Source organism: Dicentrarchus labrax, unplaced genomic scaffold (assembly GCF_905237075.1).
Source record: "Dicentrarchus labrax unplaced genomic scaffold, dlabrax2021, whole genome shotgun sequence".
In the NCBI taxonomy this organism is placed as follows: domain Eukaryota; kingdom Metazoa; phylum Chordata; class Actinopteri; family Moronidae; genus Dicentrarchus; species Dicentrarchus labrax.
This window is the reverse complement of record NW_026136703.1, coordinates 24,124,235-24,139,847: the sequence shown is the minus strand read 5'-3', so window position 1 is coordinate 24,139,847 and position 15,613 is coordinate 24,124,235. Positions and strand designations below refer to the sequence as shown.

General features: G+C 40.3%; 2 protein-coding genes across 4 annotated transcripts in view; one reads left to right on the top strand and one right to left on the bottom strand.

Moving 5' to 3' along the window:
* LOC127356157 (transcription factor IIIB 90 kDa subunit) overlaps positions 1-2,273 on the bottom strand; it is a 131,527-nt gene extending 129,254 nt beyond the window's left edge. The window contains exons 1-2 of the mRNA XM_051387706.1: positions 2,001-2,273; positions 433-626 (exon numbers count right to left, since the gene is read on the bottom strand). Of these exons, the coding sequence (XP_051243666.1) occupies positions 433-613 (181 nt within the window). The 5' untranslated portion in view covers positions 614-626; positions 2,001-2,273. The remainder of the gene's footprint in view (positions 1-432; positions 627-2,000) is intronic.
* Positions 2,274-2,631: 358 nt separating this feature from the next.
* LOC127356146 (protein NLRC3-like) lies at positions 2,632-14,904 on the top strand. Of its 3 annotated transcripts, XM_051387692.1 has the most exons (7): positions 2,632-2,740; positions 4,189-4,346; positions 5,141-5,313; positions 5,397-7,296; positions 9,379-9,552; positions 10,404-10,577; positions 11,084-14,904. In XM_051387692.1, exons 2-7 carry the CDS (start codon positions 4,207-4,209, stop codon positions 11,091-11,093), a joined length of 2,571 nt encoding a protein of 856 aa, XP_051243652.1. In that variant the 5' UTR covers positions 2,632-2,740; positions 4,189-4,206; the 3' UTR covers positions 11,094-14,904. The 3 variants fall into 3 exon arrangements, with proteins under 3 accessions (XP_051243652.1, XP_051243642.1, XP_051243633.1); XM_051387673.1 differs by lacking the exon at positions 2,632-2,740 and having other exon boundaries at positions 4,153-4,346; positions 5,400-7,296; XM_051387682.1 differs by lacking the exons at positions 2,632-2,740; positions 10,404-10,577 and having other exon boundaries at positions 4,152-4,346.
* The last annotated feature ends 709 nt before the right edge of the window (positions 14,905-15,613 follow it).

The following is a 15,613-nucleotide window of genomic DNA, read 5'->3' as shown; positions in this document are numbered from 1 at the left end:
ATGCATTAACACTCTGAACTTTGGACCTCCGCCGTCGACGTTTGTTATTTTTGTTGACTGACTGACGTCGATTCTTTAGAGTATCTTGAAATGATTCACATCCTTAAAATCTGCACAACCTCAGGTCAAAAGGTCAAAGGTTATAGGAGTAACATGTAGTGGGACAGGTAGAATTGAGTACAAGCACCTTAAATTTCTACTTAAAGCCCCAACAAGGTACTGTCATTAGGTTGTTTTTTCATTGATTCTGGCGACCCCTGTGGACGAAAGCGGTAGTGCAAGGGGAACGGCATTAAGAATAACTCTATTAGGAAAAACTAATCTTCTTGCTGATGTTTATTTATAAAAGGTCATTTAGAGGCATCAGGATCAAACTGAGGTTGTTTCATAACCAGTTAAAACGTATCCAGACGTCTTTTTCCTCGTTCTCACCTTCCGAGGAGATGAACTGTCCGACGGCCAGCGATCCGCCTCCCGAGTCCACAAACTCCACCTCGGACACGATGATGTTGTCCTCCAGCACGGAGCCGCAGCCCATACAGACGGCATCGCCGCGGGCCGCGTCCACATCGATTTCGGTGCTGCCGCAGTTCTTACACACCTTGGAGCTCATGGTGACGCAAGGCCTGATGGGAAAAAGACAAAAAGGGTCACAATGTTGTTGTTTTGCTATATTTTCTATAAGTATGGTTTATTTTTGTTTTTTATACCATTCAGCTTTAATGGGAAACTTATTGTTATTATTTTCTCCATCAATTAATCTGTTGATCACTTTCTCCATTAATCAATAAGCTGTTTGGTCCATAAACGTCAGAAAATGTTGATCACGGTTTCATAAAAACCAATAAGACGTCTTTTATATGTAGAAATATTCAGTTTACACTCTTAAAAAGGACTAAAGAAACCGTTAAATATTCACATTTAAGAAGACGAAATCAGAGAATTCACTCAAATCGATTCATCAATTATTAAAATAGAATGATTTTAGTTAATAAAAAGGACAACAAATCGATTGATCAGCTCATCGTTGGAGCTCTACACCCGCACACAAACCTCCAAGTGCTCCTGATGGCAAGAAAGAAAACCGATTGTCTCATTTCCAGGTCGTCAAATACACTTTTGGGGTTCTCACAAACGTCATTAGGAGCTCTACAACGAGCCAGAGGAAGCTGATTCATTCACAGATTATCTGTCTCGTGGACCACAGTCAGAATAAAGTGAAGATTTCAGTAAATATGACCAAAAATATTTCATTAAAAATGACCTACTGCAGCTTTAAAGCACCACTAACAATCTAATAATGGAGGATTAAATATACTGTAACTCATCACAGGGGTAATATCTCTGTATAATGAACACTGTATGCACATTTTCCTCTTTATACTGACATTTAGAAACATATTGTAGGACTAAAAAGCTCTACCTCCACCAGCTGCAACAGAAAAAAACACTGCTGACCCCTGAACGCATCACCAATCTACTAATGAGCATCACAAACAGCCTGTAGCTTAAAAACTGTATGTTCTCCTCATTACAGTGGCATTAAGCAGCATGCTGCAGGGCCTCTCCTTGCTCCAGAGCTTTAGTACTGTCAGTACTGTGAGTGAAATAAAGCTCAGACCCTGCAGCAGTGATTGTGCACAACTCTGCTCCCATTAGCCGGCTAGCGACGTGGCACTGCCCGGCTACCCGGCGGCTAGCTCTGCCTTGCCCTAACCAGCCTGTGAGACATTATCCAGGCTATAAAAAAAAAACACAAAACCAAATACATTCACTTTTCCTCCTCACACAGCTTTAATTCATCAATGAACACCGTCTTTAACGGAGCAGCGGGCTCACATGGAGCAGCTGAGGGAAGCTAACGGAGCTAACCGGGAACACAACGACCCTCAACGGGCGTTTTTACCCGACATGACCGAGCTGTACGTTTATTAAAGGAAAGCAGCCTCCCAGGTGGTAACCCCCCCCCCACTGACAGTGCGTGGTGTCGGTGTACAGACCTTCAGTCCCCCGGTGAAGTGAACCAGTAGCCGCCTGTCTTCCAGCCTCCTCCTCCTCCTCCTCCTCTTCCTCCGCAGTGTTTTCCTTTAATTAAAATGTCTTCAAGTGTTCCTCGGTGGCTGAGAGGTGTTTATCGCATCGTACCTGCGGTCTGTGTTCAGCAAACAGCGGTCTGACAGCGCACACACGTGTTTCAAGCTGCTGTAATCTCTGCTGCAAACACAACACACCCAACATGTGCGTCTGCTGCCCGGCGGAGGGGGACGCGGGCGAGACCAACTCGAAGCACCGGAGGGGTGGCGCGCTGTCAACGTGTTGTTGGATTTAAGCGGTAGGGATTAATGTAGGGGGGGGATTTTAGAAACATGAGGTGAAATTGTGTTTTTTGTTTTGTTTCGGGTTGTTTTGGGGATGTAAAATCATCTTTACACGATAAATGTGTAGTTGAACAGAAACGGAAACCCCCCACTGAAGAGATGGCACTTCTTCTGTCGCTCCTTTTAAATAGACAGTGAGGTTTAATGTTAAATACACACATTAAAACACAGTATTTCTACTTTACTACTAATTTTATGCTATTTTATACTTTATTGTGGAGTTTTTCAAAACAGTCTGACAACTTGAGAAACGAGGAAACACGGTGTTTACAATAAAGATACACACTGTGTTTCTGGTAAGAGGAGGAGTTCAGTCTGCATTGTCGTCAGAGCAGACGGAGAACAAGAAAGCAAGAGGCAGGGTGAGTGTTAATACAACATTATTATTGTTTTACGGTCAAAGATTCATCTGTTCATCTGTGGATACAGCGGCATTGGCTGAATAATACACATTAAACTTAACCTAACCCAAGAAAACAAGCACAGATTTAAAGAAAACTGAGCAGGATGGATTCTTTTTACTGTGTGTGTGTGTGTGTGTGTGTGTGTGTGTGTGTGTGTGTGACTTGGGAACAGTTGGTCACTCGAATTAGACTGTACACATGTAGCTGTGTGCAGAGTTTCTGTTTACTGCCCTAACAACACAGCAGATTAAGATTCTGTTCAGTACTTTTACCTACATGGCCTGGCTCCACTTCACATCTCAGGACCTTTAAACTCTCCCTGAAAACAAAGGGTGATCATACTTTCTCTGTTATAGCTCCAAAACTGTGGATCAATCTCGCCCTCAGTGTCCAGTCAGCTGAGTCAGCGCCTACGTTTATAAATACACTTGTACACACCCGCTTTTGTATGATATTTTATTATTATTGAATGTTTTTTTTAATTGTTATTTAACTCTACTTTCAATTGTTGAAATTTCAATTTTATTTTCTAGTTAACTTTGTTTTCATATGCTATCTTTGCACCTTGAAACTCTGGTTTTGAGGGGCACTGTAAAATGTATTATTATTATTTTATTACACAATTATTACACTTCAATGAATATTACAAATAATATAATAATAATAATAATTAAAATGCAAAAACATCCTTTTAGACTGACAATGGCTACACAGCGTTTTCTGCTTCCATCTTGAACACTGTGATTCTCATTAACCACATATAACCACAGAGTAACTTTTGAGTCCCTATACAACTGGTTGTTTATGTGCAGCTGCAGTGAGGTACCTGCATGTAGTTTCCGGTGCTCCTTCATAAGCACTTAAATTCAGGAGGAAAATGACCATTCATTCCCAAGGATGTATCCCCTGTCCTTACTTTTAACTAATTATCTTTCTTTACGATGTTCAAATTGAGTCACAATCGCCTATCACTAGAAACTTCTCCCCCTTCTGTGCACATGAGAGAAAGTGATGCTCCAGTCGGGACAAGCTGTTTTGCTTGGAGAGGGTTTGGAAACAGGATCTTTCACAGTTGTTCCCAAAGTTGATATCTTTCTGAGACATGTTCCTGCTAGCTTTTAGAAAGCTCACCTCAGTAAATCTCTCCAGCTCTTCAGTAGACCCACTGGAATCCAAATTGTTGTGGTCAGAGTTCAAACCAGCCTTGTAGTTTTGGGCCTGGTACATACAATGGAAGCAGCAGAAGGACTCTCAGCAGGAGTTGGTCGGGGCAGGGGGATCAAAAATCACTTCTTGAAATTGCCATCCATTATTTTTGACATCTTGGTAGTATGATATTAAGAACACTCAAATTATATTGCGTAAAAATCATTGAGAGATATCAAGATATATTTAACAATTTGAAGGATGTGGAGCTCATACAAATGGAAGCTAGATTGGAAAAAGAAGGGAAAGACGAGGACAGAGCAGAGTGTCCAGGATTCAGCAGTCTATCTATGAAGAGTGACTGGTCCAAAAGTGAACCTCCAGACTTCAGTAATGAACCTGGACCCTCAGACACACAGTAAGACAACTACCACTTAAAGTTTATATAATTATATCATTAACATTTTATAATTTTAATGACGTTTAAAAAGTGGGGTTGTGTTAAACATGAGGAATAGACAATTACATATTAAAGGTTCTAAATGTAACTTTCATTAAAGTTACATTTTACTGTTGTTAACAGTGACACCAATGGCTGTTAACAAAACTACAGTCATCCTGTTGCTCGCACTCCGTCTGTAAGTGACAAACACTAGACTGACAATCATATTAAGAATAACGTTATTATTAATTTTAGAAAGCCATCGTTAGCTTTGTACCGCTACATCATTTATTGTTGGTAAGCAAGTTGCTTCAGGCCCATTCATAGTGTGTCTGTTGGAGTAAGTCACTCCAAAATGTGTGTGCAAAATGTGTTTGGTTGCTATTGAAGAAATAAATTCCTGAACATCGTGTAATAACGGGTGTCTTATAATCAGGTTAATGTGGTATAAGAGTTATAACCTGCTAAAAAGTTTATGTTTTGTGCTCCTGTTTGTTTGTTTGCCTTTTTAAAAATTAAAATTATTTGTTCACTAAAATATAACGATGCAAACTGTGACTCAGTTAAACATCTTTATCAACAGCATAATGGAAATAACAGTTTGATCTCTGCAGTCAGTGTGTCTTCAGGCTGCAGCTGATGGGACATTTTTGGTGCAGATTGTTGTCTGATCAAGAAGACAATATATCAGATATTATGATTAAGTAAAAGTCCAACTGTTTGTTTTTTTATTGAAATATGACTGATTTCTGAGTTATTTTCCTTTTTAGATGTGTTTTGTGCCAGGACGTCCTGAAGGATCCAGTCTCTGAACTCTGGTTCCGCATCACCTCATACTGGGACCAGTCTGCTTCATCAGGAGACTCCTCCTGTCCCCAGTGTGGAAAAAGATCCAGAACAAGAGCTGGACTGCAGACAGCCAGTCAGACCAGCACTGTACAAGGTGACTAAAAAATTCAAAAACATTTTTATTGATTCAGATTCTGGTTCTCAGTTTAGTCTCAGAATATTTCTCATCTTTTTCAGCAGGTGGTGGTCTTCAGGAGGTTTTAGATGAACATAAGATCAGTCTGAGGAGTAGATGTAAACATGTGACTGAAGGAACTGACGAACCAGGAAGTGGAACCCTCCTCAACAGGATCTACACTGAGCTCTACATCACAGAGGGACAGAGTGAAGAGGTTAATACCCAACATGAGGTGAGACAGCTTGAGACAGCTTCCAAGAAGAAGATCCTCCATGATGCTCCAATCAGGTGCCACGAGATCTTTAAAGCCTTACCTGACCAACAGAGACACATCAGAGTGGTTCTGACGAACGGCGTCGCTGGCGTTGGAAAAACCTTCTCAGTGCAGAAGTTCACTCTGGACTGGGCAGAGGGCTCGAACAACCAAGATGTCAGTCTGCTGGTTCTGCTTTCGTTCAGGGAGCTGAACCTGATCAAAGATGAGCAGTACAGTCTTCTCAGGCTGCTCCATGTTTTCCATCCAACATTACAGAAGGTCACAGCAGAGCAGCTCGCTGTCTGTAAACTTTTGTTCATCTTTGACGGCCTGGATGAAAGCAGACTTTCACTGGATTTCCACAACAATGAGGTTGTGTCTGACGTCACACAGAAGTCTTCAATCAACGTGCTGTTGACAAACCTCATCAAGGGGAATCAGCTTCCCTTGGCTCTCGTCTGGATAACTTCCAGACCTGCAGCAGCCAATCAGATCCCTCCTGAATGTGTTGACAGGGTAACAGAAGTACGAGGCTTCACTGACGCCCAGAAGGAGGAGTACTTCAGGAGGAGAGTCAGTGATGAAGATCTGTCCAACAGAATCATCTCACACATCAAGACCTCCAGGAGCCTCCACATCATGTGTCTAATCCCAGTCTTCTGCTGGATCACTGCTACAGTTCTGGACCACATGTTGACTACAGACCGGAGAGGAGAGCTGCCCAAGACCCTGACTGACCTGTACTCACACTTCCTGCTGGTTCAGACAAAGAGGAAGAAGCAGAAGTATGATAAGAGACATAAGAAGAGTCCACAGAAGATGACGAAGGCTGACAGGAAGGTTCTTCTGAAGCTGGGGAGGCTGGCATTTGAACAGCTGCAGAAAGGAAACATCATGTTCTACCAAGAAGACCTGGAGCAGTGTGGTCTTGATATCACAGAGGCCTCGGTGTACTCAGGAGTCTGTACAGAGATCTTCAAAAGAGAGAGTGTGATCTTCCAGAAAACAGTCTACTGCTTTGTTCATCTGAGCATTCAGGAGTTTCTGGCTGCAGTCTACATGTTCCACTGTCACACCAACCGGAACACAGAGGTACTGGAGGACTTCCTGGGAAAAGAATATGTTAAACCATATCTGGATTACACGCTTGGAAAATATTTTAATGGCTTTCTGGATGACATGCAAGGAAAAGATGTTGATCAATCTCTGGATGCCATTCGAGGAAAACCTGTTAATCCATATCTGGATGTCTTCCTGAAGGCAGCAATGACGAAATCCCTGAGGAGTAAAAATGGCCACCTGGACCTGTTTGTTCGTTTCCTTCATGGCCTCTCTCTGGAGTCCAACCAGAGACTCTTAGGAGGCCTGCTGGGTCAGACAGACAGCAGTCCAGAAAACATCCAGAAAGCCATCAACAACCTGAAGAAGATGAACAGTGATGATATCTCTCCTGACAGAAGCATCAATATCTTCCACTGTCTGATGGAGATAAACGACCACTCAGTCCATCAGGAGATCCAAGAGTTCCTAAAGTCAGAGAACAGATCAGAGAAGAGACTCTCTGCGTCCCACTGCTCAGCTCTCAGCTACATGCTGCAGATGTCAGAGGAGGTTATGGATGAGTTGGACCTGCAGATGTACAACACAACACAGGAGGGACGACGGAGACTGATTCCAGCTGTGAGGAACTGCAGAAAGACTGTGTAAGTCCAGATGTGATTAACATTATAAAGCAATGCTGAAGTCATCACTATTAGAGTCAGTATACACACTTTACATACTCACAATACAAACCTTCCACACGATAAAAGTTTTTTCTAAACTAGTATTAAACCTGCTTATTGAATACATCAGATATGTGTTAAACTACAAATGTCCTAAATGCAATCTTCTAGTATCTTCTATCATCTTCTGTCTTTCTTTGGGTGATGGAGTTTCGATACAAATCAGACAAACTTGAAGGCTCGAGAGTTTTTACAGTACATACAGTGTGTGCAATGTGTTTCTGTCATAATTTATTGCGCGTCTACATTGCTTTGTACGGTATAACGTGTGGATCTGTACTCACATGGCCACAAGGGTTGTTTAAAAGACATTTTCTGTTTTTTTCTTATTTTCTTTTGTTGAAATACATGTTTCATTACTTTCTTAGTTTTTCACTACAGATATTTAATAGTTAGATTAGATTCAAATATCCGCACACTGTCTAACTTGCAATATTACATTTTAAAACGTTTGAGTACAAATGGTTCATGACAATGTGGAGCCATCTTAAATAGGGAGCAGCTACAAAGATATGATGTTACTAAGGTCAATTTTCCAGCTCTTTTTATTTGATTTGGAGGCTGTCACATTTTAAATTGATGATGTCATTAATGGCTTCCTACTGCATGTGGGGAATGATTATTATGCATATTTTATTTTATATATATAAATACATATATATATAAATATGTACATGCATAACCATACCCAATCATATGTACCTAGGAGCATATAAATACAAACATAGGGAAGATAAAATAAGACGGAAAGGATAAATTAAAAGAGAGACGACAGATGAGAAAACAAACAAGAATGAGATCTATAAAAAGGCTTGCCTATAGAGGTGACCTGCAGTGGCCAATATGTGGGACCAGTCCACTATTTCATAAATATCCTGATCTCATAATCATAAGATCTTTTTTTGTAATTACGAAATAGTAACTGATAATTATGGCATGTTTTTTTCTTTTGTGAAGGTAATGTGCTTCCGTAGCTGTTTACATTTCCCCAGATCCAAATAAAAAATATTATTACTAGGGCTGGGACTTTATCGCGTTAATTGTGATTAATTAATTATAGAAAAAATAACGTGACAAAAATAACGCATTTAATCGCAATTTATTTTTGCACTCCAAACAGCGCGGAACGTTGCTCGTTGCAGGACACAACACGAGAAATGGAAACCGATGAGAAGTCGTTTCTGGGTTCGGTGGGCAGAAATTTTTGTTTTAAAAAACTACTGGGTGAAAACCTGGACAAAAGCACAGTTGTGTGCAAATTGTGCAAGAAAGAATTTGCCTATCACCGGAGCACTTCCAGCCTCCGCTACCACTTCAATGCCAAACATGTTGCAGCTAGTACAGACAACGCTCCTAGTTCGAGCAGGTTTTTTATGTTAATAAACAAAAACAAATGTGTTTAAGACATAGAAAGTTTACAAAAAGTCCTGAAAAAGCTTGAATATAGCTAACTTGAATTTAAGTTTGTGCCTTGTGAATAATGCAATCATAATATTCTTTATTCATATTGCACTTCATGTTAACACTCAGTGATGAAAATAAACACGATGTTGTTGTTTAAGCTCATTTATGTGTCTATTCATTGATTCAGTCACATACCAAAATCCATTTGAATTGAAAAATGTTGCTTCTAGTGTCAAATATTGATATGCGATTAATTTAGATTAATTAATTGCAAAGCCTCCAATTAATTAGAAATTTTTTTTTAATCGAGTCCCACCACTAATTATTACTTTACTATTACGCGTAACTATTACTACCATTACTTTACTGGGTTTACAGTTATATATGTAAATAACGGTGTATGTAGTTTTATTTAATTTTATTCTAATATATAAATGTAATATTTGTATGTCCTGTGTGTGTGTAGCATGAAGGGGCTACAACTTGCTATGTTAAATATGAATGTTGAATGATTTCTGTGTGCTTGTGTCTTTCTTTACTTTGTGATCTAAATGCAATCAGATTTTATTTTAAAAGTTATATGCTCTGCTTTCACAGACTTTCTTACTGTGGACTCTCAGACATTCACTGTGAAGTTGTGGTCTCAGCTCTGAAGTCCAACCCCTCCCATCTGAGAGAGCTGGACATGAGTAACAACAACCTGCAGGATTCAGGAGTTGAGCTGTTGTGTGCTGGGTTGGAGAGTCCACACTGTAGACTGGAGACTCTGAGGTCAGTTTATGTGTTTGCTCTGTGTATATCTACCAAATGTGTTTTTCTGGGTTTGTCTCAGCACAACAGCTCTTGTTTTAAAGTCTGTCAGTCTGAGTGATTTGGCTCCAGATTTCGTCTGTACTCAAACTGGATTGGTGTTAGTAAGAAAAATGTAGGATTTATTCTACAATGTGCTGCAGAATGAAATGAGTATTTAGTGAAACACTCAGGGCTGAGGACACGTTCACTGTGTGTAGTACGTGAGCATCCATCTGAGTCAGTGAATCATTGCACGTTGGCTGTGATTCAGTACTGTTTGTTCACCCAAAAGATTAGTTCATTCAGACGAAACATATAAATGTAATGTGATCTCTTATTCAACACACTGCGAGTTCTCAAACAATTTAAACTTTATTCCACACTGAGGATTCAACCACATAGATTTTATGTGGATCCACAGTGAGCATCTTGTTGAGCTTCATCCTTAAAACATATTTAATATCACATTAATAATTCAACAGTGGTTCATTCTCTTTTAACCTCTTAGTGGTTTAATTTTCACCTTTCCCTCATTTGAATGAAACAGAAACGTGTTTTATTCTCGATCAGACAGGAACAAACATAAATGAAAGTAAATTGTTCAAAATTGAACCCCAAATCCCACAAAGCGGTTTCTGGAAGAACCTTCACACTGGACATATTGTCACTAACTGTTCTTTTTATTGTTTCCATTAAAAATGACACAACATGTACATTTAATAACAGATAACAGATGTATATTGAAAAACAATTACTAATAAACTGAATGATTGAATGATTTCAAGCAGGAACATTGTCTTCTAAACTCACATCTTTTATTCTTTATTCAGATTGAGTGGCTGCAGTTTGTCAGAGATCAGCTGTGATTATCTGGTCTCAGCTCTGAAGTCCAACCCCTCCCATCTGAGAGAGCTGGACCTGAGGTACAACAAGTTGCAGGATTCAGGAGTGAAGCTTCTGGGTGGTTTTCTGGAGAGTCCACACTGTAGACTGGAGACTCTGAGGTTAGTAGAAAGTCTGAGTCAGTCCATGCTGGTTCCGGCAGTATTGGACTAATGTGAAGACGACTGCTGTTGTTGTGTTCATGTGTTCAGGAAATAAAGCTGGATTCCAGCTGACAGCATTACAAGATGTATAGAGACAGTGGTCCTTCATCCAGTCTGATCGCACAGTGATCAGTTGGTCTTTGTCACAGCTCTGAGATCAGTCTGACTGAAGCCTGCAAACAATCATTACATTTAGTGACCATGTGGTCTTTGTACAGACCAGGAACTCTGCTGGAGTCCAGTACCCACAGCTGATGTGTTGCTGTTCAGTCTTTGTATGAACATGTAGGACCTCAGCTTTGGACCTTGACAGCAGTAAATGCATCATTCCAGTGGGCAGTGAATGTCTCTCTGTTTCTGCAGTAATGATGTGTTCAGACCCTGCTGCTCTTTATACTGGATGTGCTGATGGAGGGAGTTTCTGTAAACACTGATTTATCTCTGCTGTTGTCTTCTCTCATCAGATGGAAGTGATCTCAGTCAGACTGTGAGTGGCGAGGAAGGAGGTTGTGTTGGAGGATCAGCTGTGTCCTGATGATCCAGAGAGGTTGAAGAAGCAGCATCAGCTCTGACTGGGCCATGTTACTGGGAGGTAGAGTGGAGAGGAGAGCTTCATCCAGCAGTGACTGACAGAGGAATCACAACCAGTGAAGATGACTCTCAGTGCTGCAGTCTGAACTGCTCTGAGATCAGCTCCACTGTGATCATGTGACAGAGAATATAATAGTGTATGTGGGTGGCTGTGCTGCCGCTGTGTCCGTCTACACTACAGTCTCTGCAGACACACTGAGACTGCTCCACTCCTCCTGCTCCACACTCAACCAACTCCTCCATCCGGAACCTGGAGCCTGAACTTTCTTCTTTTCTTCATTCAGATATTCTGAACCCAAAGTGGCTATACAGTTAATCCAAATGACAGCTTCTGGAAAGTTTCCGCTTTCTTCTACATTTTGGGACTATGAACATGACTATAATATAGAACTATAATCCAGAAAGAAGAAGCAAATCAATTTAGAGCCCAAAGTACTAAAGATAGAAACAACAGAGACATAAAATAAAAAATACAATGTAACAATAAGTTGAAAAAAAAAAGAATAAATAAAGTTAATATAAAAAATAAACACCAAGCATGTAAAACATTACTTTAAACGAAAGCCAGGTTAAAAATACAATACTTTTACTTCAGTAAAGGATCTGAATAATGCTGAGATTAGAGAGATTGGGAGGACACTTTAATTCCCATATATCCGACAGCATGGACCGCGGAACGCATCTGAACAAAGGGGGGGCATAATTTAAAGTCATGCGGAGGAGGTGGGGGGGCATATGCATTGAAACAGACAATATTACTGATGTATTAAATAACATTGTGGAGCACTTTTTTTATTCTGACACCACACAGTCACATCTACAGTACATGCATGATGAACACGCACACATGCTTACTCAGATTAACCCCTCTGATCCCACTCTAACATTCACACACAACAGGCCTGTTTATTTGTAAAAAAATCGGATATTGACTTGTGCCCGCCGTTAGCTTGCGACGATGCTCACACATGAAGTAGTTGATAAACAATGCACACTAATTGCAAATCAAAATGCAGCAGTCAGTGGGAGTTTTTTATCGGCAGCAGTTGGTGGGAGTGAGTGAAGGTGTGTGGTGAGTATTGTTTGGCTCGTAAAAACACAGATACAACTTAGGCTTTTATTCATACAAAATAGTTTGTCAGAGTACAAAAGTTACCCGGGCCGTGGCCCCCCTGACCCCCCCGGTTCCGCTGTCTATGTCCGACAGCATTGAAAGCAGCATTTGGAGTGAACTGGAGAACTCTCACAGTCAGTCAGTTAATTCAATTCAATTCATACCAGAAGTTATCTCAGGACACTTTTCAAATAGAGAAGGTCTAGACCGAACTCCTTATAACATTTACAGAGACCCAACAGTACCACCATGAGCAAGCACTTGGCGACGGGGGCAAGGAAAAACTGCCTTTTAAGAGGCAGAAACCCAGGACAGACCCTTCAGCTCTAGGTGGGTCGTCGTCTGTCTCAACCATTTGGGATGAGAGAGAGAGAGAGAGAGAGAGAGAGAGAGAGAGAGAGAGAGAGAGAGAGAGACAGACAGACAGACAGACAGACAGGTGCACAGCAACAACGGTAGAAACAACTACACTAATAGTAGTGACTGATGATGATGAACAGCAACGATGGGGGACAATGAGAAGTGACAACAGCAACAACAGTAACCGTAGCCATAATAATACTTATAATAATAATAATAACACTAATATCAGTGATATTAGCAATGGCAGTCAAGCAGGACCATGGCAGGAGGCCCGACCAGGATCCATGAGAACCTGTGAGACGAGAAAGCACAAGAACTCAAGAAGTGAAGTTAGTAACATGCATTAATGGGACATGAATGAGTGCAGAAAGAGAGAGGAAGAGAGGAGCTCAGTGCACCATGGGAAATCCCCCGATAGTCTAGGCCTATAGCAGCATAACTAAGGGATGGTTCAGGACTCACCTGATCCAGCCCTAACTATAAGCTTTATCAAAGAGGACCGTCTTAAGCCTACTCTTAAATGTGGAGATGGTGTCTGCCTCCAGAACCACAACTGGAAGCTGGTTCCACAGGAGAGGAGCTTGGTAACTGAAGGCTCTGGCTCCTGTTCTACTTTTAGAGACTATAGGAACCACAAGTAGCCCAGCATTCAGAGAACGAAGTGGTTTTAGTGGGGTAATAGGGTACTATGAGCTCTTTAAGATATGAAGGGGCCTGACCATGAAGAGCTTTGTAGGTGAGGAGGAGGATTTTGAATTCTATTCTGTTTTTTACAGGGAGCGAATGCAGAGAAGCTAGTACAGGAGAGATGTGATCTCTTTTCCTAGTTCCTGTCAGTACTCGTGCTGCAGCGTTTTGAATTAATTGGTGCGTTTTAATGGACTTATTGGGGCAATCTGATAAAAAAGAATTGCAGTAATCCAGCCGTGAAGTAACAAATGCATGGATTAGTTTTCTGCATTAGTCTGTGATAGAATGTATCTACTTTTTCTAATATTACGTAAATGAAAGAAGGCAGTCCTAGAGGTCTGCTTTATGTGGGAATTAAATGACAAATCCTGATCAAAGATAACTCCAAGATTCCTGACAGTGGTGCTAGAGGCCAAGGTAATGCCATCTAGAGTAGCTATATCTTTAGACAGTGAGTCTCAGAGTTTTCTTGGGCAAGTACCAGAATTTCGTTTTTTTCTGAGTTTAACATCAGAAAATTGCAGCTCATCCAGGTTTTTATGTCCTTAATACATGTTTGTATTTTAGATAATGATTAATTTCATTGGGCTTGATCGATAGAAATAGCTGGGTATCATCTGCATAACAATGAAAGTTAATGGAGTGATTCCTAATAATGTTGCCTAAGGGAGCATATATAAAGTGAATAGAATTGGTCCAAGTACAGAACCTTGTGGAACTCCATGACTAACTGTAGTATTTATGGAAGTTTCATTGTTAACGTGTACAAACTAAGATCTAATAATACAAGTACAGAGACAAGTCCATTGTCGGAAGCAGTCAAAAGGTCATTATTAACTTTAACCAGGGCTGTCTCTGTGCTGTGATGAACTCTAAGTCCTGACTGAAAATCCTCAAATAACTTTAGGGTACTGGGTTGCAGTGACAAATCAGAATCAGAATCAGAAATACTTTAATAATCCCAGGGGGAAATTATTTTCGTTACAACACTCCAGATATACAAACAACATATTATACAAACAACATATATATATACAACATTCAGCACAAAAAATATAAATATATATATATATAACTATATATATATATACAAGATCAAATGTACAGTATTAATGTGCAAAAGTGCAAAAGAATAATTGTCTACGTTTTGAGTCAGAATTACAGAGGGGGGGTGTCTGACTCTCTAAGGGAGGCGTTATAGAGATTGATGACCACAGACAGGAATGATTTCCTGTGGCGCTCTGTGGTGCATCTGGGTGAGAGGAGTCTTCTGCTGAAGGTGCTCCTCTGCTGGGCCAGTGTGTCGTAGAGAGGGTGAGAGACATTGTCCAAGATGGACTGAAGCCTGGACAGCATCCTCCTCTCTGCCACGGTCGTCAGGGTGAAAGAAATGACCCTGACGTGATATGAACACGCAATCTGAAACATGTTACATCCCCTCGCTGTAACCTGGTTCTTCATTTCTGTAATGCATATAGAGGTTGTCCAGCTGCCTGTTGGATAGAGAGAATAAATGGTTTTTCAGAATCTGTTTGGTTTGTTCTGTCGGCTCTGAACCTGTCAGTATGTTGCTGTGGGGGTTGAACTAAATCAGGGTGTAACTCTGTTCTTATTATTGTTGGATACCAACCTGGTGTCTCAGTACAGGTGAACTGGTTTCACTTCTGTGTGTCCTGTACCTGTGACGCAGTGTGTTTTTCATCATCTAAAGGTAAAGTAACTACATGTTTTCTATACTTTAATTCAATTCATCATCAGGCTCCATGTATCATTTCTGTAATCTGATAATTTAACTCAATTTGAACAATTTAAAAACAGAACAACGGGTCAGAATTTAGTTTTTTGTGTCTAAAAACAGAAAATTAATGTCTTCTTCTTATTGTTTCTTCTTGGAAAGTTTAGTTATTTCAATTATTTTGTTTAACTTCAACACAATAATCTTCTTTTGACAGTTATTTCTGTGGTTTAAATGAGAAAAAATTCGACAAGAAAAAGTCACCATGCAGCAAAGACAAATAAAAATTACAATTCAAAACATTTAAAACTGCATTATAGCTAAATATTTATCACAGCTGACAATCGAGCTTCCTGGAACTTCCTGATGCCAAATACCTTTGTGTCCACAAATGCTGTTCAGCCAGTTTAAATGTGAAAGTAGAAATCTATAATGAAACACTTTGTTCAGACAATAAAGGAAACACAATCACAGTGTAAAACTAAAGTGTTGAATGTAATT